General features: G+C 37.6%; 1 protein-coding gene across 1 annotated transcript in view; it reads right to left on the bottom strand.

Moving 5' to 3' along the window:
- UNC5C (unc-5 netrin receptor C) overlaps positions 1-23,135 on the bottom strand; it is a 382,951-nt gene extending 359,816 nt beyond the window's left edge. The window contains exon 1 of the mRNA XM_010385580.2: positions 22,737-23,135. Coding sequence (XP_010383882.1) covers positions 22,737-22,860 — 124 coding nt within the window. The 5' untranslated portion in view covers positions 22,861-23,135. The remainder of the gene's footprint in view (positions 1-22,736) is intronic.
- Positions 23,136-24,808: the final 1,673 nt, after the last annotated feature.

The raw sequence follows: 24,808 nt of genomic DNA on the forward strand, positions 1-24,808 counted from the left end.
ATGTGAATTTTGTTCTGTATTGCTATGAAACTACTCAGGTGGATTGAAAAAAAATGATTTTAACATGGTTATATTACCAACACTACAAAGTAACAATAAAAACACAAAAGAATAATTATTTCTACTAAGTCCTTAATGAATAAAATTAGCTGAAAGTTGAATTTTAATTTTATTAAAATAATATGTAGCACTAAAAAAAACCAATAATACAAAGCAAAAACATGTCTTTAATACAGGCATAGTATGATAGCTTTTAGGATAAAGTTTCAAGTTAAGTGACAATATTTTGAAGAACAAATGCAAAAGTCTGTATTTAAATTATTTAATACACCCATGCATTTATCCTATTTACAAACTTCCTAAAAATGAAGATCCCCAAACAAGTTACTTTTACAATCCAATGACAAAAATTAACTGAACTCAAGAATTGTTGTCAATTTCAATTCCAAATGTATTAGTAATGACAAAAACGCATCACACACATTAATAATATTTTCCTAATTTTACTTTGCTTAGGATTTTGAAACATTTTTTCCTGCCTTTGACATTGTTTTATACTTCATGCTTAATAAATTGCCTTTATTGGGAAATAATAAATTAACTCACTTTAAAACACAAAGATATACAACCGCAAATCAAGACTTCTGATTAGTGTGACCAAACTGATTTGATAAATTAAAGAAAGACTGCTGATACTTCATTGGTAAGCTGTGCAAACTTGAGGTTTTTTAAATATTGGAGTATTTCTCAGCTTCTATCTTTTCTCATGGTCTTTATGTTGGTATCATACAACTGTCAATTCAATATCTATTTGTGTGTATATATATTTAACATAGTAAATATTTATAACTGCTTTTGTAATTACTATTTTTACCTATTTTAAGAAAAATGAAGTTTTTTTATGGGCATATAATTTCTATGCCAAATGAAAAGGATGGAATTTGATAAGAATTATGCAAACTTTATTTGAGGGAATGTGTGGCGATTTTCTTATTAATCTGTAATATGAAGTTCCTTTACATGTACTTTTAATGCAATCAATGCAGAAATTTTTAATAAGAGCCTACCACAGGCATGACTCTGACACTGTATTGCAAAATCACTTTACATTATTCCCCTATATTCCTCCCACATTTTTGTTTTTAACATTCCTATTCCTGAAACTAGAAAACACCAGACCTTCAGAAATATTCATTGGCATCCTATATACTGTTTACTCTAACAATACTCTTAGTTTTTCCAAACGACGAAAGGCATAAGAAAAAGTTCAAAAAGCTTTTACTAGCAGGAGGATTACAGAGTAAGGAAATTCCAGTTCTAAAAATTATTACACGATTACATTTAAAATTAATATATATATCTTTTAACTATCTGTTTATGTTTTGAAACTGATTTGTGAAAGCTGTTAGGCAAAAACATTCTTATGTTTTGAATTTAAAATCTGATTTTCAGACTCTTTCATACAAAGACCTCTGGCCCCTTTGATATGAACTTACCTGAAGAATTCTAGTTAATTATAGAAATTTCTACAACTGACTTTGAAGTAGTTCTACAGGCTGCTTATGCTTAACTCTATCAATTTTCGCACCCATGAAGATTCATGCACAGGGTCTCCTTCCCTTCATATAGCCTTCAAGGAAAAGGAGAAATATCTAACGTTGCCACCATTTACCTTCAAGCACTGACATCATTTTGTAAACAACAGGGGACCAAGGAGACCATTACTCAAAATCCAAACAAGTTTTAAACGATGTAAAACTGTATTTTAAAGGAGACAACAAACGTGCACAACTTGACAAACTGAAACTCTGTTGCTGAGAGATGTGGTAATGTCTGGCCTAAAGTGGCTTAGCTACAGAGTGTGTAATAAAACAGCTAAATTTGGATTGGAGACTCATTTTGCACTGCAGAAATGTAGTCTAACCCTGGGAGAGCCAAGTAGAGAGCGACTCAAGAAATTAGAGACAGGGACTCTCTGCAGCTCCCCACTTCAAGGTAAAGACAAGAGCTGTTAAAAGGAGAGGCCCCAGGGAAGATTTGCTCTCAAGTTGAAAGGGGAAGAAAATGGAAAGAGGCAAAGAGAGGATATAACTGTGCATGGCTATAACAAAACAGTTCCAGTAGCCTCTCTGAATTAAGTAAAGAACAGTCCTTATTAAAGGCAAAGAAAGTTGTTGCTTGATTTTTTTTTTCCTGAAAATTAGGTAATAGTAATTCCAGCAGAAAGTTACCAAAGCACATTTCTCTCTCCTTTAATCTCTTCCAAAATATTTTTATTCATTTTTTATATCAGTTGACCAGCTTATGATTTTATACATTTTATCTGTAATATTTTATCTTCCTAACAAGATTTTAAGTTTCTTAAAGGCAGGTACCATATGTTATGCTATTCTGTCTCATTTATCTCCATGGGATATACCAATTAATGCTTCCAGAATTGGATTCATCTCAGTAGTACTGATTTTTTTCCTCCATTAAAAAAGCTAAACTGAATTGTGATTTGAGAGAATACACTATATATATACATATACCTATTTTAAGAAAAATGAAGTTTTTTTATGGGCATATAATTTCTATGCCAAATTATATGGCATAGAAATTGTATGTATATATGTATATATATATACATATATGTATATATATATATTCGAAGTTCCACATCTATCCTTCTAGTCACATTTATCCTCATATAAATTTTAAAATACCACCCAGGTGCAGTGGCTCATGCTTGTAATCTCAGCACTTTGGGAGGCCCAGGCGGGTACACTGCTTGAGACCAGGAGCTCAAGACCAACCTGGGAAACATGGCAAACCCCATCTCTACAAAAAACTAAAAAATTAGCTGGGCAGGGTGGTGCATCCCTGTAGGTCCCAGCTACTCAGGAGGCTCAGGCAGGAGAGTTGCTTGAACCCAGATGGTTGAAGCTGCAGTGAGCTGTGACTGCACCGCTGCATTTCGGCCTGAGCAACAGAGTGAGACCCTGTCTCAAAAAAAAAAAAAAAAAAAAAAAAAAAAAAAAAGTTAATTAATTAAAAAATTCCCTAGCGAGAATTCAATTACTTTGATGCTTTGTTACAATTATATAATCTGTGGGCCCAATATCAGGCTTAATTTAATTTCCTTAACAATCTAAGAAAAAAGAATTCCAAGTAAGTCAAAATATGCAGACAAACTACAAATCATAAAAATTTTACACTCCTTTTTTCATCCACCGAAGTTTAGGTAATTCTTGAATCTGTCTTCCGTATTTGGTGTCCACTTTGAACAACAACTGAAACACTCTGCAACTTGCATATGTAGATTTAGATGGGGCTATCTTAAGTGTAATGCATCAAGTGTGACTTAAGTATATTTTTATTTAGCTACAGAGATCTTTTACTTTACATTTTTGAGGGTTGGTCTCTCCCGGTAAATTTCCAGAATAAATTTTATGTCTTGCTTTTAAGTGGGGCAAGATGCTGACATGTAACTATTGTGGGAGCTAAAGGCATTTCTGGCAAGTGCAGTGAATGACTGACTTTTCCACTTGTTTTCATAATGATAAATATATGGTTAGCATTAGGCAGGAAAATAAATATTTCCAAAAATGGATGCTAAGGCCATCTGGTAATGAATGGGGTCATACAGATATATCACGATTCCCCTCTCCATTCGGAGATATTCAGTTCCACAAAATTCATTCACTCCCACAACAGAAAACCACAAAAGTGTACTCTTACTTGGAAAAGAAAGAAAAATAAAATTCTTCGTTTAAAAATTCAAAACACTACCAAAGCATTTATGTTTTGTTGGCTTTCTTTCTTTTTTTCTGAGATGGAGTCTCGCTCTGTCCCCCAGGCTGGAGTGCAGTGGCGCCATCTTGGCTCACTGCAAGCTCCGCCTTCCAGGTTCAGGCCATTCTCCTGTCTCAGCTTCCCGAGTAGCTGGGACTACAGGCACCTACCAACACGCCCGGCTAATTTTTTGTATAATTAGTAGAGACAGGGTTTCACCGTGTTAGCCAGGATGGTCTCGATCTCCTGACCTCGTGATCTGCCCATCTCGGCCTCCCAAAGTGCTGGGATTACAGGCGTGAGACACCGCGCCCAGCCCTTGTTGAATTTCTTTAGTCGATGCCTCATATAATAGAATTTCCTGTAAGTTAATACTAACCACAGTAGTGCATAACTTGAGAGAAATATTGAAGTGCATTGCACTATGAAAATAACAACACTAAGTGCATTTTTAAAAGTGGTGCTGGCATCATCAATTGACATTTAACATTTCCTTTATAACATGATTACAAGTTTCTATTGAATATACAGCATCTTATCATATGGCTTATTATTATTTATAAGTTGTATTTAGAGAGGACTTTTTTTCAGAAAAAAAAGTGAAAAATGAAAACTGCTGCTGAAAGGTGCATTTTTGTTCAGTAGTTGACAAGTAAATATATTTGGTCATATATGAATATGAAATCAAGATTTGAGGACCTTTGAAACCATGCAAATTAGTTTAAAAAAGGAAGTGTGTCATTCATTCAATATATTCATGTGATTCTTACTAAAGAGAAAAGTTTTTGTTTACATCATAAACCTTTTAATAACCAGAATGTCTAATGTTGTTAAATCATCCCTTTTCTGAAAGTGGAATCCAGCCTTGTTTTAGATTTCATAACTTTATAGTATTTGGGTGTGTGGAAAAAAACTAGATTAACTTACATTAATGGGATTCTTAAACTTTTCTTTGTTTCCAGAGAAGTATTCTTTTAATACTGTTTATAAGCCAGTTTTTCCTTAAATGTTTTTTGGTCTAAATTGACAGTCTTGAAGTCTTTCCTAAAGTAATGTTTAAACATCTCTCTGGCATTCCATTATGGGCACCTGCTGCTGATAATTACAGGTCTGTCTCCTAACCACTTCCTCTGCTTCATGTCAAAGCAAGATTCAGGCTGCTTGATTACAAACAACTACCAGTTAAAGACCAGTGCACAGCTCTCTGCGGTAATTATTCAGGGCAAGTTGGGTCTGTGTTTACTGAAGTCTTAGGAAACAAGAAGCAGTTACTTGTTATAATTTCCTCTTTGCTAGCAGTGTAGGATAATCCATAACATATTTTGGTTACCTTAAAAGTGCTTATGAGAATATTTTATTCAATAACACCTTATAATGATACATTTCACTATACTATTTCCTTGTCAAAAAATCAAAATATCCTGCCCCAAAATAATAGGCTGTGGTCCTACCAAAAGAATTTTCAGACAATAGTCAATTACAAGGAAACATTTGGTTTAATATGTACTCCAAAACATATTTATTTTTCTTTATTTTACCATTCTACCTCTGTTCCTATAGCCACCCTTCCCCACCACCTCACACTCACAACATTGTGCCATGCACAAGACTTGTTGACTTTACAGTGGAGAAAAATGAAAAATATGCCATGGGTGATTTTTGGCACAACAATAATCCCAATATAGAACAAAATTTCATCACTCAACCTGAAAGTCAATGTATTTTGTCAGTATTCCATATGATAGAATTCTACAGTTGAATAATTGGAAAGATTCTCTGGCAGTACTGCAGTGCTGTTTGACTTGCACACCTCTTTAATTCCCAATTCTGTCTTTAGGTAAATTGACCAAACCAGTTAGAGCCCAACTGTGCTCTTAATGCTTACCCGTCAATTGTCTGGGGTTTATTTCCTCAACTGCAACAGAATCCAAGTTCTTCATTAGTTAATAGTCTCAAATTACATGAGAGAAAGTCTGAAGTTAGAGATGGATCTCTGAGGGTGAGGAGATTGGCCTTTTAGCTAGAATCTAAGAGATGGGAAGCACTCACTCCTGAGATAGTCTTGATTTCCACCTACGACTTCACATTCACCTCGCTCTGTCCAGTAACTCTCAAAGTGGGTGATGAAGAGAACCTGGAAAGTTTCAATGAACTTTACCACCCTGAGTCCTCACACAAAGTCCTTCCTAGATGCTTTATTTATGCATCAACAAAATATGCATTCACCTAACATCATTCAAAAAAAATCCCGGTTACCTTCTGGCTGTGTGCCAAAAGCTGTATCACGTGCTGGAGACACCAGAATCAACTCATCAATTCCTGTACTTTTCATGTTGGCCTATCAGCTGAGGACACAGGGAAAAGAAGAGTGCTCCTGTGAAATGGGAAAGGTTGCTGTAAGAAGGGGTGAAGATCTAAACTAGGGAGCCTGAGGAATTAACACTTGTTCATAGCAAATGAAAGAGCTTAAGCGAAACTGATAGTAAGTGGGCACGATGGCTTGTGAGAAAACCCTAAAGGATGTTATCTACTGGGGCTGCACTGGAACAACCTGTGCCAAATTTGGGAGGGTTCATGGTCCGGAAGATTGTGATGATAGGGAAGAGAGTCAGAGGGTTAGCACAAATACTCCTGTCACTCATGGTAAGATGTTCAGATCCTATTCTAAAGGTAACTGTTGAGTAAAGGTTAAAAAAAAGGTTTTAAGAAAAAAAGTTCTACTGATGGTGTCTATTAGAATTTTCCTGACTTGAAGGTGGAGGTTAGAGGAGAGTGAGGAAGGACAGGAAGCAGGAAGAACCTTCTTCAGTGAACCAGTTGGGAGAAATGGACATATTTTTAAAATAGTTAGGTAACATCATTTAATCATTAAGTAACAACTTTATTTTGAAAAATAATATGATGGCTCACGCCTGTAATCCCAGCAATTTGGGAGACCAAGGTGGGTGGATCACGAGGTCAACAGTTCGAGACCAGCCTGACCAACATGGTGAAACCCTGCCTCTACTAAAAATACAAAAAAAATTAGCTGGGCATGGTGGCAGACGCCTGGAATGCCAGCAACTTGGGAGACTGAGGCAGGAGAATTGCTTGAAACCAGAAAGCGGAGGTGGCAGTGAGCCGAGATTGCACTACTACACTCTAGCCTGGGCAATAAGAGCAAACCTCCATCTCAAAAAAAGAAAAAAAAAGAAAAATAATATGAATAATATTTTATTATTTAATAATATGTTAAATGATAAAACAATTTTTATCATTTAATGTGATATCATTAAATAATACATCATTAAACACAACACCATCAAATGTCTGAATATGTGTACTTTTCTGTGAACATGTAAACATGTGGGACTCCAGGAAATAATTTAATTCTTTATTTGTTCGAATAACTTGGCTCTCTGAATTGCTCTCCTACACCTCAACGAAATAATAGCAAATAAATAATATATTATGGCACAAAATAAATATCGTTCTTGTTAGTTCGAAAACAAAAACAAAAAAGGCAGTAATCATTCAATAGAACTTCCTAAGACAGTTTAATATTCAGAAAATTAGTTTTTGAGAAGCATGTTTTTATTTCAGAAAACAATACAAGTACAGCCTGAAAGAAGGCATTCTAAATAGTCTCATATTTTTTGTTGTTTCGTTTTTCCCTCCCTGGAAATCTTCAAATAAAAATCCCTACAAATTCAATGTTCTAGGTAGCATAAAACCCCAAATAAGCAGTTTAAGCAATCATTAAAAGCATTCTAGGTTGCTTCTGTTGAATTCTTTAGATGAAATAATATCCTATAAAGATAAAACATTTTTATAATTATGTAGGGACTAAACCACACTGTTGATTGCAGAGTTTTAAACGTGGAACATTCCTTGCAGCATAGCACTTGAGGAAGTTGGGGAGGAGGGTTGGGCTAAAAAAATAAAAGAGTGTTAACCTGATTTTTGGACAGAGAAAATTACAAGTGAATCAGTGTTTTATAGACCTACTTAAAATGTTTCCTGTGGGGGCATCATCCTAAAGTGGTGACTGAGTTGTCCTTGTTTATTTAGTTAGTTAATGCATCTATTACATTATGTTTGCTAAAGGTCTACCATTGCATTAATTTGGGTTATAAATATTTTGGGTTATGTTCTTCCTATCAAGTTGACACCTTTTGAGGACAAGATTTTTTTATGTTTTGTCTTGTTTAAATTTTACAATGACACATTTTAAAGAATATAAAAATGTCACAGTGAACCAAAACAAATAATAATGAGTATTCTTTGTAGCTGAAAGGTTTTTTCTTTATTCATATTATTTTTCAAAATAAAGTTGTTACTTAAGCAACTGTACACTTCCATTTTACAAATACACAATGGAAAACATTTTCAAGTAGAACTATGATCTTTGGATATTTTTTCCATTCCCTTCTCCTTAATTATATCATGATTAACATATATATGTCTTTTAGAAACTATAGAGTTTAGCTAGAGTCTGTTCATTAGTACATTTTAGGAATATTTTATTAAATGCAATATGTATCAGTCACAACATATATATTTAACAGTAGGGTACCTAATTAATTTCTTTTTTGCTTATACAATAATGTGTCCCCTTGCAAATGTAGAAATTTGACCTTGCTTGGAAATTGCAGTTTAATTAATTTTTGCTTTTATATTAGTATCAGTAAAGACTTTGTTGTGTTAAAATTTCTGATATAGTGAGGAAGGTTAATTGTTTCTCTTCCTTCATAAAGAGTTTAAATGTTAGCAATGGGTAACAAGTTTCCTTTCTTCCTGAATTCTAATTATATTTGTCTTTATGACTACAGCAAATGTATAGTAGAGAAAAGCACAAACTTATTTTTTTTCATTAAAGTTTATCAAGTAGTACTTGTATAGAAATATATTCTAGATTCAGAACCTGACACAGAAAAAAAGAAATTACCTAAACTTGCTTATTCATAAAACTGAAACAAAAGTGGGTTGACTTTTCAAAGAGTTTTATTGTAAAATCAGAATCTCATAACCTAACTGGTTACAAAAAAAAAAAAATGTGATTTTAAAAAGTGCCAATTTATTTTAAGAATTTTACCTTTGACAACATGCTTTTATTGGTCCATATGACATTCTTTCACCTGATGGTACCCCCGACAGAACGCAATTTTGTCATTCTTTTATCTAATTATTTTCATAATAATGCCAAGTGAAAATCATTGTATGGCATAGACTTATATGATGAGAATAAAACAGCACGGCAACAATTGCTAATGCGCATTAAGTGTTGTTTGGTGCCAGGAGCTACTCTCAGTTCTTCACTTTTGATGACCCTGTTAATTACAATTCTATGATGTAACTATTATTATTATTATTGGAATCTTCTCCTTGAAAATATGGAGTGAAACTAAGAGATTTTAACTTGTATTCAATTTGCAAAGCATATATTTTAGCACAATTTATTCACCTGTACCAAGAGACTTATACAAAGGCTGCCATTAGTATTTGGCCAGCACAGGTGTCTGAGGAATACATTTGGTTGTACATCTTAATATTTCTTTTCAGAGTAATTTGATTCATTTCCTATATCAGGAAATTATCAGATCCAAACACGCACACACGGGTGCACACATACATACAAATACATGCACACATCCAATACATTTTTAATTCTCTAGCAGTTAAAGAAAGAAAGGATTAAGCTGGAAAAAAAGAGAGATTTACAGCATTCACTCAAAGAAACACAGCCATGATACACTTTAAAAAATAAAAATTATTAAAGATGCCTTTAATAATAGTTTTATAAGCATAAATAATAAATAATCAAGTGAAGATCAATCCATACTCTACTATAATGTATTGGCAGTGTATGTATATATACACATATATACACGTATATATATATACATATGTATATATACGTGGATATATACATGGATACATGTGTATATATGTATATATATTTATAAATATGTATGTATATATACGTGTATATATACGTGTATATATGTATATATACATATATATTTATAAATAAATATATATATTTTTTGAGATCTGAGTCTCGCTGTTGTCACCCAGGCTGGAGTGCAATAGCATGATCTTGGTTCACTGCAACGTTTGTCTCCCATTCAAGCGATTCTCGTGCCTCAGCTTCCCAAGTAGCTGGGACTACAGGCGCACACTACCATGGCCAGCTAATTTTTGTATTTTTAGTAGAGACGCGGTTTCACCATGTTGGCTAGACTGCTCTTGAACTCCTGACCTCAGGTGATCCACTGGACTTGGCCTCCCAAAGTGCTGGGATTACAGGCATGAGCCACTGCGCCCGGCCACTCCATATATATTTTTTAATGTCATTCATACAGAAAAAAAAAGAACACACTTCTAAAATTATCCATGAAAGTAACAGTACATTAACAGGGTAATTTTTTTCTAAAAACTATTCCAAAGTCCAATGTAATAATTGTCCTATTTCAATCAGTCTGGCATCATCTTGTTATTTTCAACATAATTCAGTTTCATAATACTAGTTCATAGATGTGTGTAAATTTATTATGTGGCCAAATACAATGACATTTTTTATTCATCTTGCAATAGAATTAAGTTTTATGCAATACAAAAGGAAAAACATATGGAAAATAGTCACTTTTAATAGATATTTGAGTCTGAAAAAAATAAAATGGGTTTAGAATTAAAAATCAAAGCCCATGGCTTGAACTGAGGCATATTCCATCTGTTATTAATGTTTGAGTTATATACTAAAGATGAGATTATTCATCAAGTCCCTCATGCAATATGTTAGTAAATGGGATTTTGGTTAGTAATTTAATTGCTTAAACCCTGACCATGTAAGCTCCCAATTCACTCAAAATAAGATTTTACAGTGGCCTGACTGAATTAAAACAGTTAACAACACCAAAGAGTACCTCTTGATTTTATTAAGAAATGCATGTATGAAAATCTATTAATATAGGGGGAGATCTCTGCCATCCCACTACAGTAAAGAGTAAGCTTTTCCTTTTCCTTTCTTTGCTTTCTCTTTTTCCAACAAATGATGGGTTCTGTGAGAGTTTTTAAAATATATATATAAGGAAATATGGACTTAATTTTAAAATCTAAATAAATAAAAGATGTGATGCCTCTGGTTAGAATATTGAATAAATAATTCTGACTACTAGAAAGTATAATGAGAATTCAAGACCATTGTGAAAATGCTCACAAAGCTTATGCACAAGCTATCGGGGTCATATGCTTAAGCAGGGCTCCACCCTTGTTACTTGTACAGAGCTTCACTAATGGTCTGATAATAGGGGAGGGGAAGGTCGGCATGGAGGTTCTTGTAATACTTTATAGTGGTCTAAGCATGACAGCCACTGATTAATTACTGCCCTGTTCTCAACACACATTAGATTACTGAGCAATCCCGTTTGCCTCCACAATGGCTTCATAGTTGCAGAACACTGTCCTAGAGAATATGTTAAGGTGACTTACTAATGATCTTTGGATACTAGTGTAAATTTGCGGTGAAACTTCTTGTCTTTCAGATGTTTAAAATGAAGATTGGAAAATATTCAAAAGACGGAAAAATGTACATGTAAGAAACTCTCTTGGGGGAGATAATGTGGGCATTTCAACCTTCAATTTCATTTCAGACAGCAATAATGTATCATACTTCTTTCAAAAGGATTATCATAATAATCACCTTAAAAATATCAGGACACATTCCTCTCTTTTTACTTGCTCGCTCTTCTAATTTCCTTACCTTCTCTCCCATTTAAACACATAACAGTGTTTGGGGTGGGGGGAGTGTCGTATAGTTTCAAAATACACTGAAAAACTAGACACTCAGCTAAGAGTAAAAAAAAAAAAAAAAAAAAAAAAAAAAAAAAAAAAATCACTTCACTTTAAGTGAATTTCTCAAAGTAGCTCATGTTAATATGTGCTTCTATGGAAACAACTCTTTCTGAATGTCAGCTTAAGCTTCTCCATATGATTTTTCTCAAAGGCTCCCTTTAAAAACCATCACTACTATTTATTATCTTCTTGTTATATAGACTGTTACTTTTGCTTCATCACAAATCTCTGCCTGTTTATTAGCAGCCCTGCCACCACTATCAGATGACATTTGTTTTACTTAATGTACGTAGTTTTAGGGGAAAAAAATTATAGAACTGCTATTACTGCATTATATGAAAAAATTCCAATGTACATTTAGCTGACACTGCATCAGCTGCTATTTAAACTGGGCTTAGCTAATGGACTTTTAATGTCAGCGGGGTTATGTGCAGTTACTGGCTATTAGCAGAAATGGCTCCTTTCTATAAAAATCACTTTTCCTCAAGTGTGTTGTTTGAACATTCCTTTCCCTAATTTAGTGACTGTCACTGAACGCAAAACAAACTCAAGAACTCTGGAGTCCGCTGTTATCTTTAAGACCCTCTTTTTAACCTTTCATTCAGCATTAAACAGGCAACCTCCCTCATTAGTATTTAGACTTGTAATCTGAAAACTGTGTGATGCATTATTATTTGTTTTGCCATTCTTAGCAGCACACTACATATTTCACTATGAAAACCCCACGTCACCGATGAATGGTATATGTATGAAAGAAAACATTCAAAACAGTTTGCTTAATCCTAGAATTTATTTACTCACTTTAAAAATCCTAGTTCAAAAATGCCAAGTGATGTGGGAATGTATGACAATAATAATCAATATATGTTTATATGTTGATGTATTATGTAAATATAGAATTAGCCTGCATTTAATACACTAGTGAATATAAGTAGGGAAGCATATTATCACTATATACTGAATACAATTCTGTTTATTCTTTCTTTAGTAACAACCTTTCCCTCCTCCCAACTAACTTTATCTTCATCCATTTAAATAAAGCTTTAAATAGATGTAATGGATAAACCTGGAAACAAAGCCACCAATATGGCATCTGAGGGTATCCAAGAAAATCAAACATAACTCCATTTGATTAAGAGGTTGAAACAAACCATCACTGAATTCTGGTCAGAGAAGAACAGCACAACTGAACTCTTCTTCAATCAGCCCACATGAGAGGTCACCTCACGTAGGGTGCTTACCAGGGACATGCTGTCTCTTCCAGAGAGCACCCAGAGAGGGGTTCATAAATGTGAAGAAAGGATTTTACCCCTGCGTGCACTGCAGGCATAAAAGTCGACAGTCTCCTTTGGTCAACAAATTATAGTCCACCGTGTAGGAAAACAACAGCAGTTCTCCTCCACGGCTTTGAATAAGTCAGTGAAAGTGGAGATCCCTTAGTCTCTGTCACTTGGATGACAGGAGAGAACTTGTTTCCATCAGATAAGCCACTGCACTAATGAGGCAGAAACATCTCTTTGGAAACTGGGGAAATGACTGTGCAATTTGCCAAGAGCAAGGCAACTTTTCTAAGAAAAGTTCAGATACAATTCTTCATTTAGAAATCAGTGATTAAATCTGAGTTCTTAGTCCTTGACTACCTTTATGAATTTGTTTTACAAGTTAAAAAGTTTTTTCATTTGTTTGATAGGCTCCACTGTTTTTTTGAGAATATTGCCAAGTCTGTTTGAAAATCAACTCTTGCTCCTAAAACATAAACAGCTACAGACACACACACACTCACAATTTGTGTAAGCACATATATGCTCACAGGGAATTAGGGAACTATGTTTGCCTTCTCCTTGTCATTCTTCATTTCATTAAGAGTCGGCCTGGAAACACCCTCCTAGGAAATATTTCCATAGTTATTTAATTCAATAAAAAATGACGTGTATCTTTCATGTGATCATCATTTCTAATAAATCCAATAAAATTATCTGCTCTCCCTTGCTACTGGGAAAACATACTGCCAAAACTTCTCCTAGTCATCCTTCTACTTTTTTTTTTTAAACCATATTCTAGTAAGTAAACTATAACATTTTTCACTGTGGTCGTTTTAATCCTATACAGATTTATATATGTGTATATAAATATAAACACAAATAAAAATGACAACAATACTTAACAGAGTAGCTTAGGAAGTAGCATTTTATAAAACCCCTGGAGGATACTTGTATACCATTGATTTAAGTCTAGATTTCTCAGACAAGCACATCCTGCCCAAATTGTTCCAATACAATTCAAACTTCTTACAAGTTTCTACCTTTTAAATACTTCCCAAATTCTTTTGCTATGTTAATTGAAATATGTGCAAATCAAGACTCTATTTAGATAAAGTTTCAAGTCAGAGGGCCTGTTGAATAATATTATGATGAAATACTGATTTAGGGTTTCTATTCCAGATAGCACAAATAAATCATTTGAGCATGTCTGTTTTTCCTCAGCTTCTGAGAGCAGTTACTGAAATGGGCTTCTGTTTTCCACCACCCTGCATGCTCTGTGGGTGATGGCTGTGGGAGGCAGGGCGGGAAATGTCTGAGCCTCCTTCAATCCTTGAATTTGATCCCTAACACATTTTTAAACTTTATTCTTTCATCATCTCATACAGGAGATCCAGAAGGAAAAAGGAAAGTTGCTAAATAAAATGACAGGCACCATAATCAATGTTTCATTTAGAATGACTTCAAGATTGCTGCTTGCTAAACTTGAGCACTTCCACTGGGTGGCTACAATGTGTATATTTGCCAAACACTTTATTCAGTGAGATAAAATGTATCATTTTCCCTTAATCAAAAGCGAAATTCTAATGTCAAGGTATTTCACATAGACATACAGCTCAAAGTGAAATTACCATTATTTACTTTGTATTTCCAATCATAAAGATTTTGTTGTGGTAATAATTTGGTTACTTGTTTGATTTTGATTAGTAATAACACAGATCTCTGAAAATCATGTATAATAACACTGCTCTTGTCACTGATTATCATTTTTAGTTTCTATAAAAGTTACGGAATACCATTGGCTAAAATATAATCTTTGATCTAGTTGTTCAATGGGTTTTTAAGGCCATATGAAGTTCCAAAAAGATACTAGAATTATTTAAAATATTGAATTTGAATACAAGTAACAAATACGCAAATTCATAGAGAATAGAAGAGTCCCAAATTGCTCCTTTTACCTTTATTTCTATAAAGTAGTCCCTCTGCTTCTCTGCGGTTCACTTTCTGCAGTTTCAATTACCTGAGGTCAACTGTGGTCCAAAAACGTTAAATGGAAAATTTCAGAAATAAACAATTCATAAGTTTTAAAGTGCGTGGAGCTCTGAGTAGCGTGACAAAATCTCTCAGACATGAATCACTCCTTCATCCAATGTACCCATGCTGTATAGGCTCCCTGTCTGGTAGTCACTTGGTAGTTATCTTGGTTATCAAATGAAAAAAAGCAGTGTAGATGGGAGTTCCATACTATCTGTAGTTTCAGGCATCCATTGGGTCTCTTGGAAAATATCTCCTGTATTTAAGGGAGGACTGCTGTACATGAATTAATTTGCTTGTTATTATAAGTAGATACTTTTATATCACGTACCCTATTACATTGCACTAAACTTCTATTATCTAAGAGAATGTATATTATGAGTTAATTTAAAATGATCGCTTTTATCTACAAATGCTGTGCTTTACTTCTATACTACATTTTTATAGTATTATATACTCTAAGTTTTTTAAATTTTGAGAAAACCTGCATTTCTATTTATGGATATATTTCTATTTACGGGTATATCCCTTCCGACTGTACTGTAGATGCATTTTAATAAACAAGCACTACTCTCTTTTTATTGCAAAGAAATATCCACATATAAGGTGGTTCTTCCGAACAGAAAAAAAGAGAGAGAAAACAATAAATAAGAACAGAGTGCCTGTAATCCCAGCACTTTGGGAGGCCGAGACGGGCGGATCACGAGGTCAGGAGATCAAGACCATCCTGGCTAACACGGTGAAACCCCGTCTCTACTAAAAAATACAAAAAACTAGCCGGGCGAGGTGGCGGGCGCCTGTAGTCCCAGCTACTCGGGAGGCTGAGGCAGGAGAATGGCATAAACCCGGGAGGCGGAGCTTGCAGTGAGCTGAGATCCGGCCACTGTACTCCAGCCTGGGCGACAGAGCGAGACTCCGTCTCAAAAAAAAAAAAAAAAAAAAAGAACAGAGTTCAGGCAGTCCATGATTAAATAATCAATTAAGAGATTGACTAAAACTGAGAAATGTTAGCATGCATCAATGAACTTGTTAAGTGTGCTCAGGGAGTTTCTGTTGTTTCACATCCTCAGTTAGAAGGGGATATGATCCATGGTCATCTACATGAGGCATTTTTATAGTTCTCATAATTGCTGAGAAATGAAACTAGCCACAGGATCCACATGACAACATGATTAATGAAGGTAAAACCCCCTATCCTCACAACATTTTAAAATAAGTAAGACTGGTAACTCTGGTGTTAAATCTGAGTAATCAATATCATCTGTTAATATGATTATTGTGAGCCTGGTATTTAAAATAAGAACTCTAACAGGCATATCTGTATACTGAAGTTTCACCTGGCTCCCCTCACTCTCACATTCCACTGCCACGTTGGCAATGAGATGTGTTTAGCTATTTAACTAAAAGAGGGTATTCCCCAAACATGGGGGCTTTCAGATGTTACACTTCACTTTTGCCACACAAAGCACTTTTGAATCACTGCTCATTGCTATAAAAACTATACTGACCTAAGGACAAATACCTGCATATTTGGCACTTTCAAAGCTATAGCTCACTTTCTAAATTATAACTTCAACTTAATTAATGTCATGGCAACTTTAACACTCTATACTCCATGTAGAAGGGGAGGTATGTTTTAAGTACTTATAAAATCTGGAAACATTCTTCTGTGTATTTCAAAACCTCATTATATATTCCTAAGTGAGCAACTTTGGGGGGAGCAGCAATGCTCAAAACAAAAAACCACAGTACAACTTCAACACAAAACTTTTTTTTTTAATTCTGAAATTTCAGCTCAATATTTTAACATATTGTTCATAAAGAGTCCAAATATCTGCAGCATGATATATGTTTTGGGTTTTCATGAAAAGGCAGAAATTCTTCTGGTGGTTCCATAGAGGTAGACAGGATTAAAAAAAAAAAAGTTTTCTATTTCTGATCGTGTTAGCTCATAAAAGTATTACTATAAAATGTTTTTATTAAAATCTCCATAAGTTTGAAAATAACAAATATTTAAAATAAGAGAAACTATAAATTATCCTATTACTGAGTTTCTTTTTTAAAAACTAGAAAAAAGGGAAACATTAATGTTTGAATATCGCTCAAAGCAAACTTACTCTGCTTCAAAGTAGCATAAAAAACAGCACCGAGTTTCTGTGAGTAAAACATCCTTGAGCTAAGAGATACTGAAATAATACCAAAGGTCTCATATTCATGTAGCCCTCCTCCACAAATACGTAAGCAATAACAAATCCAAGTAAGAAATGAAACCAAAGAAGCATCCATACATATGTTTAAGAAGTCAGGTTAAAAAAGAAAGAGTACAGAACCAGAACCAATAATAGAAGCAGAATGACAATTTTGTAGGTGAAAATCTAAACTCTAAGTAACATAAAATGCCCTACAAATCTCTTATTTTATCTCAAAAGTTTGACAGAAAACATTTGCTCCAAACATGCAAAGAATAGCCATAACCATTAAACAGTAAGAATTAAATGCAAATATTTCACCAAAATATATGTCATCTAGATTATCTATGCTGTTTTAAATTAGGATAACAAAACTTCCTATTGCAAATATAGTTTGAATAAATGAAGGTTCTGGTGAATTTGCTTTGCCTTCATGTTGACCTATTTTTTGTTTATTTTGTTTTAACACACAACCAATTATGTTATTTAGAGTATACACTTGTGTCCATTTTCTTTTAAAGAAAAACTGTCCACATTCACATAAAGGTCTGATTTTCCCCAAACCCTTATCAGAAACCCTGGGGTGTACCTTTTTTCTGTAATAGTGTTCATGGATTTATGAAAAGTTATCTTGCAGTATTCCTTGAGAAAAAAGAAAGTCAAGGACAAGCTTCTTGCAAGGACTTAACTGGCAGTGACTTAACATGGCATTTTTAGAACTAATAGGAGGTTAATTTTCCCAGAGAGAACAGAAGGGAAGAAAAGAGGCTGTGGAAGGGAATGAGATTCCCACAGGCTGTTCAGAGAACTGTGCTCTGTTCAGGAGTTTACAATGATCTACTTTGGAGCATCTCTTCAGACAGCTCCATTTCTTGCTTTTGGGGAAGCAGTGTCAGCAGCTATCATGATACTGAGTTCAAAATTATTGACCTTTAGTTTCTTTTACATCTAGATTTCTTTGCCAATGGTTTGTAGAATTGGAAGTTAAGGAATAATACTTATATTCTATGAGCTAAATGCTTCTCTAATTGTAACCTGTAGTATATATTATCCTCATTTTTATATGTGAGGAAACTAAGGCACGGAAACGTTAAATATCTTGCTCATAGTCACACAGCTGGAGGTGCTGGAAGCAGTATTATGAAGCATTGGTAAGCACCATGTTAACTGACAGAATGGGCATATACCACTAACAGCTCTTAGCTCCTGCCTCCCCAGAGCCAGATGAAACTTGCATTAAATCTAAGTAAAATGCTGTTGCAACGCAAACTTAGCTTCAAGAACATACAACTTCCAGCCAAATCACTGCTCCAAGTTCTTCTGTGTAGAAATTTTAGAAACCCCACCACCACTCACATTAGAATCCTAGCTTGACCTATGTTTACTGTCTTCGGATGTCTGAATCCAGAAAGTACTATACCTGTGTCCACTTTTATACTTAAGAAAGTGAATTATAATTCCATGATTCTACTTCTGTCTTCCTGTAGGGCTGAAACTGCCTCACAACATTCCGTTTCCAACAAATAGCATTCAGTCTGGGATGCAACATGAGTGCACAATAATTGTTTAAGAACTTTACTTCTAATACCATGCTTTATCTAAAGAAAACATTGTTTCTAATTTGTGAGGAAATGTGAACAGGTTTGTTTTTAACTGCCACAAATACAAAAGTCAAACTAAAAAAAATATGTAGGCTAAAACTGCAAGGCAATAGCGCTGGCTCAATCTCAAACCCCACAATTTTCCCCATTATCTTCCTGAAGTGGTTGCAGCCTGTAATTTTAATGTTTCTTCTGAGAGTGACTCCCTCTGCTGCTCCTGCAAAGCCATGACCTAAATCAGAAAAGTGCTTAACGCAGTTAAGGCCTAATAGAGCACACTTGCTGTTTGCACTAATTGGAGAACCTAGCATACATTAGAGAACAGTTATATTTAAGTCTCAACAATAATTCTAAATAAGCTAAGAGGGTTTGCTTAGTAAAGCTCATGCCCTGTTCATGTCCTTAGGGGGGTTGCTTAAAATAGACCCGTACGAATTCTGACTAGGACAACCAGCTCCCAAACTACAATAAGAGGCGTTTGACGACCCTGTCTTAATTAACTCTTTACCCTCAGTATCCAGAATACAGGGAGTCAATAAATGTCAGTTATAATCTAATGATTCCTAATTCTTTGCAAGTGTTTGGAAAGTTTATTCTTTGAAGCTTTTAAGCATTCTTAAGCTAGAATACACAAAATTATTGTTCTAAACAGAAGTAAACTAGCCTACTTTTCCTTATTGTATATTCCTAATGTGAATTCATTAATTTTCTGTACTCCTACAATGGAAACGTATACGACAGAATTGTAATGAACTTTAGTTGTCTTCATTGTTGACTGTCTGTTTATACCACACCAATCTGCAAACATGCATAAAGGAATTTTTACTCTTTTGTAGGAAGACATTTTTTTTTTTAAACTATGAATTAAGATAATAGGGAATTATCCCAATCTGATTAGAGACTTCAGTAATTTTTTGTCCTGAGTTTGGTGGTGTTAACACTCAAACACTAGTTGGTGCTAGATAAGCAGCATACCAATGCTGTGTAGCCCAGATAAAATGCATTTATAAACTAGGAGGGTCCTAATTCAGAAGCACACTGATCACACACACACACACACACACACACACACACACACACACACACTGCCTTTTACTAGTAAAATCTTTCATTCTTGGAAGTCAGAAACACTGCAAATTCCCTGGAGCTAGGAGTTCCCAGCAATCCTGAATGAAACAATTAGAGCATAGCCAGAAAGGAGAAAGTTGTTGCCTACAGCCTAGAGAATTTCCCAAGGACCTATTTAAAATGACTGCTGTCTAAACCACAGTTACAAAACTCAGTACACTCACAAATAATGCCTATTCTATGTTTTATCTTAAATGTCTGTTGTTTCCTTGATCATATCTGAAGATATATACATACTTCTAATTTCTGCAGTACTTCAACAACAGAATGAAAACCTCATCCACATTGTAAAGTGCTTAAATTAACTTTCCCATGTTAATTGCACTTGGACTTTCATTCATAAGAAATAGTTCATTTGGATCTTTAAGTCATCATCACAAGGAAATCATACCTTGAGGGTATGGGCTAGTGTTCTAGTCCAAGGAAAGCAGAAAGAAGAAGAATAAGAAGGGAACGGAGGTCTGACCATCAGACCATTTATAAAATGTGTGATTCTGAGAGGAAAGTGTTAATAGTGGCTCAAGATAAACAGGCTGGGGTAATGTACTGCAGTGATGATAGTAGCTGATAGTGGAGTTTGGTGCTTTATCCTTCCTTTGATAACTAACAGACAACACAGGAAGAGCTGGTATCCCTGGAACATGGAGGATAACAAAGACAAAAGTGGTAGAATAGTGCATTTTATAGACCATAAGATTCAAACAAAAATTTCGCTAATCAAGAACTGAAGGAACTAAATAAACGAAATGGACAAGAACTGCAGTGAAATGCACACACCCAACAGAGTACGTTTTCTTTTCCACTTAAGAGGAGACTCAGTCTCCAATCTTTAACTTGCCTACTCTATAAAAAGTGCAAGAGGAAAACAGTCTATCCTAAGCATTTTTTCTTTTTAATCTCTTCTCCCTTCTTCTTTCAATATTAATCCATTTACAATCTCCTGTTTGATTATCTTTATTGATCCTTTTTCTACCCAGTCTTTTTAATTTGGTTATTGTAAGCTCTCAGCAGGAATCCTATCTCTTGTTTGACATCTTTGGGGACTTTAACTTGTCCTTTTCCCAAACAGTTCTCTCACCGTGTCCCGTCCCTCTCTCCCACCACCCACCTCCATGGCTCAGTCCTTTGTGCGCCCAATAACAGCAGGCGAATTCCACAGGGAGTCACGCGGTTGATTCCACGACTATTCATCAGGTTGTTCACTTAAGCTTCCAAACACCCCCCTCTAAGCATCCTTGGCTAGCGCCCTGAGAACTTGTTATCAATTTTAGGAAATCCACAAGCCATGATTCTTGGTGGAGATTCCTTTTTAAATGGACAGACAGATGAACTCTGGAAGTGTGCATAAGAAAACAAGAGCAGAACCTCGGGGATGGGAGGCATCTGGGGAGAAGGGAAGGAAGGATTTATGAGCAGGGCCACTTAGCAGGGCAGCAGGAAAATTTACTCCCGAAGAAGCTATCGCTAATTCACAAAGCCTTGCTAATCACTTACCTCCCCACCCAGACCACACTCCTATGCTAGGCGCTCTCCTCCACTTCCAACAACCCCACCCCCATCCCCAGCCCCTCTCTAAGATCAGAGGGAATGCTCTCCGGAACCCCTAGGGTGTCTGAACGTTACCTGGGGAGTTGGGGCTACCGTAGAGCCTCCCTTTACTCTCCAAGTTTGGAAATAATAGTAACCGAGAGTGAGGGGAGAATCCCTGAATTGCCTCTGAATGCTGCCTAAGCTTCCTTCATCCTTCTTTTTCCAGGAAAAGCTGAGCTGCCTCGCCTGAGCCGCCTCGCCTGAGCCGGCTATCACCACTGAACTGGGCTAAGAGACCCAGGTAGGAGTTGGGCTTGGCCAGAAGTTTTGGGGCGCAGGTGACCCGAGAGAGACCGCAGAGGGGTCAGCCTTGGCTCTTTCTTCTCCGCTCCGTTCCAGTCAGCTTCCCTGGCTTGGAAGGCTGGGAGCTGCTGCTAACACTTCAAACTAGGGGAACAAGAATGGAGCTGGGCGATCAGCTCCTGAGCCTCCCCTCCTCCCTTACCCATCGCCAACTCCCGGCTACACACTTCCCAACCCGGCTTCGCCCAGGGCTCCGGTCACTTATGTTAAAGCTCACAGGCGTTAAATTAAAATGTCAGAGTTATAAACTGGTCGGCCACCCCAGGGAGTTTCGGATTCGGTTTGAACAACCAGCCGGTTTCCCCAGAGCTCTGGGATTTTTCATTTCTACGTCCCCTGGTGAGAGGCAGGCATGAATTGGGGTATGTATGAGTGCAGAGGCATGCACACCCCGGACCTGCCTCCAGCCGGGTACGCGGATTTTGGTGGGCTGTGTATTTCCACAGCACCTGAAGCAGCAGGCGAGGGGGACGGATGCTTTGGAGTCCTTGACAGTAATGGGCACATTTCCTTAGCTGAGCGCCCTTCGGGGTCTAGTGTGCTCAAAGACTCAATGAAGATCCTGCTACCCCAGCCTTGGCACAGCGCGAGGAGCCTCTGTGCATTATGCGCTTCGGGATGCATCTACGGTATATCACACAGTGACCCGCACCGAGAGTCTCTCCAAACCTCTGTGTGTACAATATGCAACAACGTGCGCTTGCGGAGCCGAAAGTGCAGAAGACACCCCAGGCTCCCACACGTATGGAGACGGATCGGATGCGTGTCCACACCCCGTTCGTCCCCGGTCCATTCGTGCCCATCTCGGAAGATAGATTAAACATTAATAATAATAATAATAATAATAATAATAATAATAATAATAATAAAGCTTCTTGACTAGTTGGGAAAGTGGAATTTAGAGTGGTTTCCAGTTGAGAGCAATGAGGCAAATTGAGGAAGTCAGGAGAACTGGGGAGGAGGAGAGGAAGCAGGGAAGGAAGAAGCGAAGGGAGGTGGCCGCGGAGCCTGGCGGACCCCCTTACCTTGGGCGGCGGAGCCAGTGCCGCTGGCGCTGAGCAAGGCCAGGGCAGGTAGCACGAGCATTTGCAGCAAGTATCCCAGTCCCAGTCCGCAGCGGGCCGCTGTCGCCCGCAGACCTTTCCTCATCGTAGACAGAGGTGTGCCGGGGGAGGGGGGAACAGAGAGACGCGCCAACAGCTGAAAAGCCCCACTGGGCAGAAGCTGAATCCGTGCACCGCGAAGCAGTCCGAAGAAATAACGACAACCAAGCGCCACACTCCACTTTCTCCAAGGGCAGGGGCCAAAAGGGGGAGGAGAGGAGACGCCGAGGAGGAGTTTGAAGGTCCCTCTTTTCCAATGCCTTCTAACTGACGTCTCCCGCGAGCGACTGCTCTGCCCCCACTTGGGAAGTCCAGGGAGGCGCAAGGCGGCCACCTCCGCCGCTCCCCCCAGCAGCAGGAGCAGCCGCAGCTCCGCCGCAGGCCGAGTCTGGACTGCTCTCCGGGTCCCCTCGCCTGTGAGGAACACACACAGACACCGGGGGTGGGGGTGGGGGTTGAAGTGGGGAGTGGGAGGAGGAGGGAACGGAGGGAGGAAGCTTGGGCACCGTCAGGCGCTCTGGTCTCCAATCTCAGTGTTCTCACGCCGGCGGAGAGATGTCCCGGCTGTCGCTGCTGGGTGGCCAAGGAGGGTCACATCCTAGAGTAGGGCGCACGGGTGCGCGAAGGCGCTCGGCAAGGAGGCGTAGAGGGCACAGCACAACTCCGCTAGGGGGGCGGGAGCACGCCCGCCCGCCTTATGTAAGCAAGGATTGGAGGGAGATCAGCGCCCAGGGCGGAAGGTGGAGACCAGCTGTGGGTTTGCCCGCTGAAGCCGAGGCGAGAGAGACCAGAGGAAGAAGCGGCTGCGGAGAGTGGCCGCGCGCCTGCCTCCCGCGGTGCGCCAGACCCGGACGCCGGGAGTGCAGCGGATGCGCCCTGGGCCACTTGGCTGTGTCCGGTGGAGCTCAGCCTGCCGCCTGCCACCTTCTTCGCCGCGCCGGCAAAGCTTGAGCCGTATTCCCTGGGACTGGACTCGCTCTACGACTTCGGGTCTTGCGTTTGACGAAGCCGGTGCGGGCTCGAACTGAAGTCCTTCTTGGTTGGGGAAGAAGGCATGAAGCTTTTTCAGTGCTCCAGCCCGCTGTTGTCCTGGGGTTGTCAGCGCCTGTCAAACTGCTTTATGTTCTGAGCGCGTGTGACCCCTTTGCAGTGGAACAGAAACTAAAAGCTCCATGAAAACTCATTCTGCAACAGTGCTTTCTTTGCGTGCATCTTGGTGGCTGACAAGGGTGGTGAGGCGATACCGGAAGAAACTCTCTTAGAAAAAAAATGCAAAGCAAAATTTGTAGATATTCAAAGTGATGATGGAGCCTATAACATGTTTTTTTAAATTTCTAATAGTGTGTGTAAGAACTCGAGCTGCTATGAATTTGTTTACCTTTCTATGGGAAATAATTGTCTACATAGCCGGGTTGTGAATCCCTGTTGTCATGATGAAGGAGGGATGCAAGACTGGGTGGGTAAAATAAGGAAAGACTAGACGAAAGGAAAGTGAATTTATTAAAAGGTCAACACGCAGACACAGACAGCATTTTGGGAAAATGAAAACCATTTCCCAAGATTAGCATATCTTTAAACTAACAATACATCAGGGAATTTTCTGTTCTTGGTGCCAAGGGGGCCATGTGTAAACGCACATGCACACACAGACGCAGAAAACATGAGGTCTAATTTTGGCTGTGGTCATAACTACTGTTACCCTGGGTAAGTCAGGTAACCTGTGAATGTCTCAGTTTCTTCATTTGTGAAACATTTTGATAGTTTCAAAGTTCTCTTAAGTTCTAGTGTTCTATGATTCTGCCTGCACAGCCCCATCTACGCAATAAGACCTATCTTGGATGAATCAGGGAGATCCAGAAAGGTAGTATTTGCCAAAGACATTGACAAAACCGGCCACTTCTTATTTCTGTGGAGACTCTGTCCACCACACAAAACTCTTCCTTACTCTCTTCATCTTCTCCATACCAAGATATCATGATATTTGACAATAGGGT

Source organism: Rhinopithecus roxellana, chromosome 2 (assembly GCF_007565055.1).
Source record: "Rhinopithecus roxellana isolate Shanxi Qingling chromosome 2, ASM756505v1, whole genome shotgun sequence".
NCBI lineage: Eukaryota > Metazoa > Chordata > Mammalia > Primates > Cercopithecidae > Rhinopithecus > Rhinopithecus roxellana.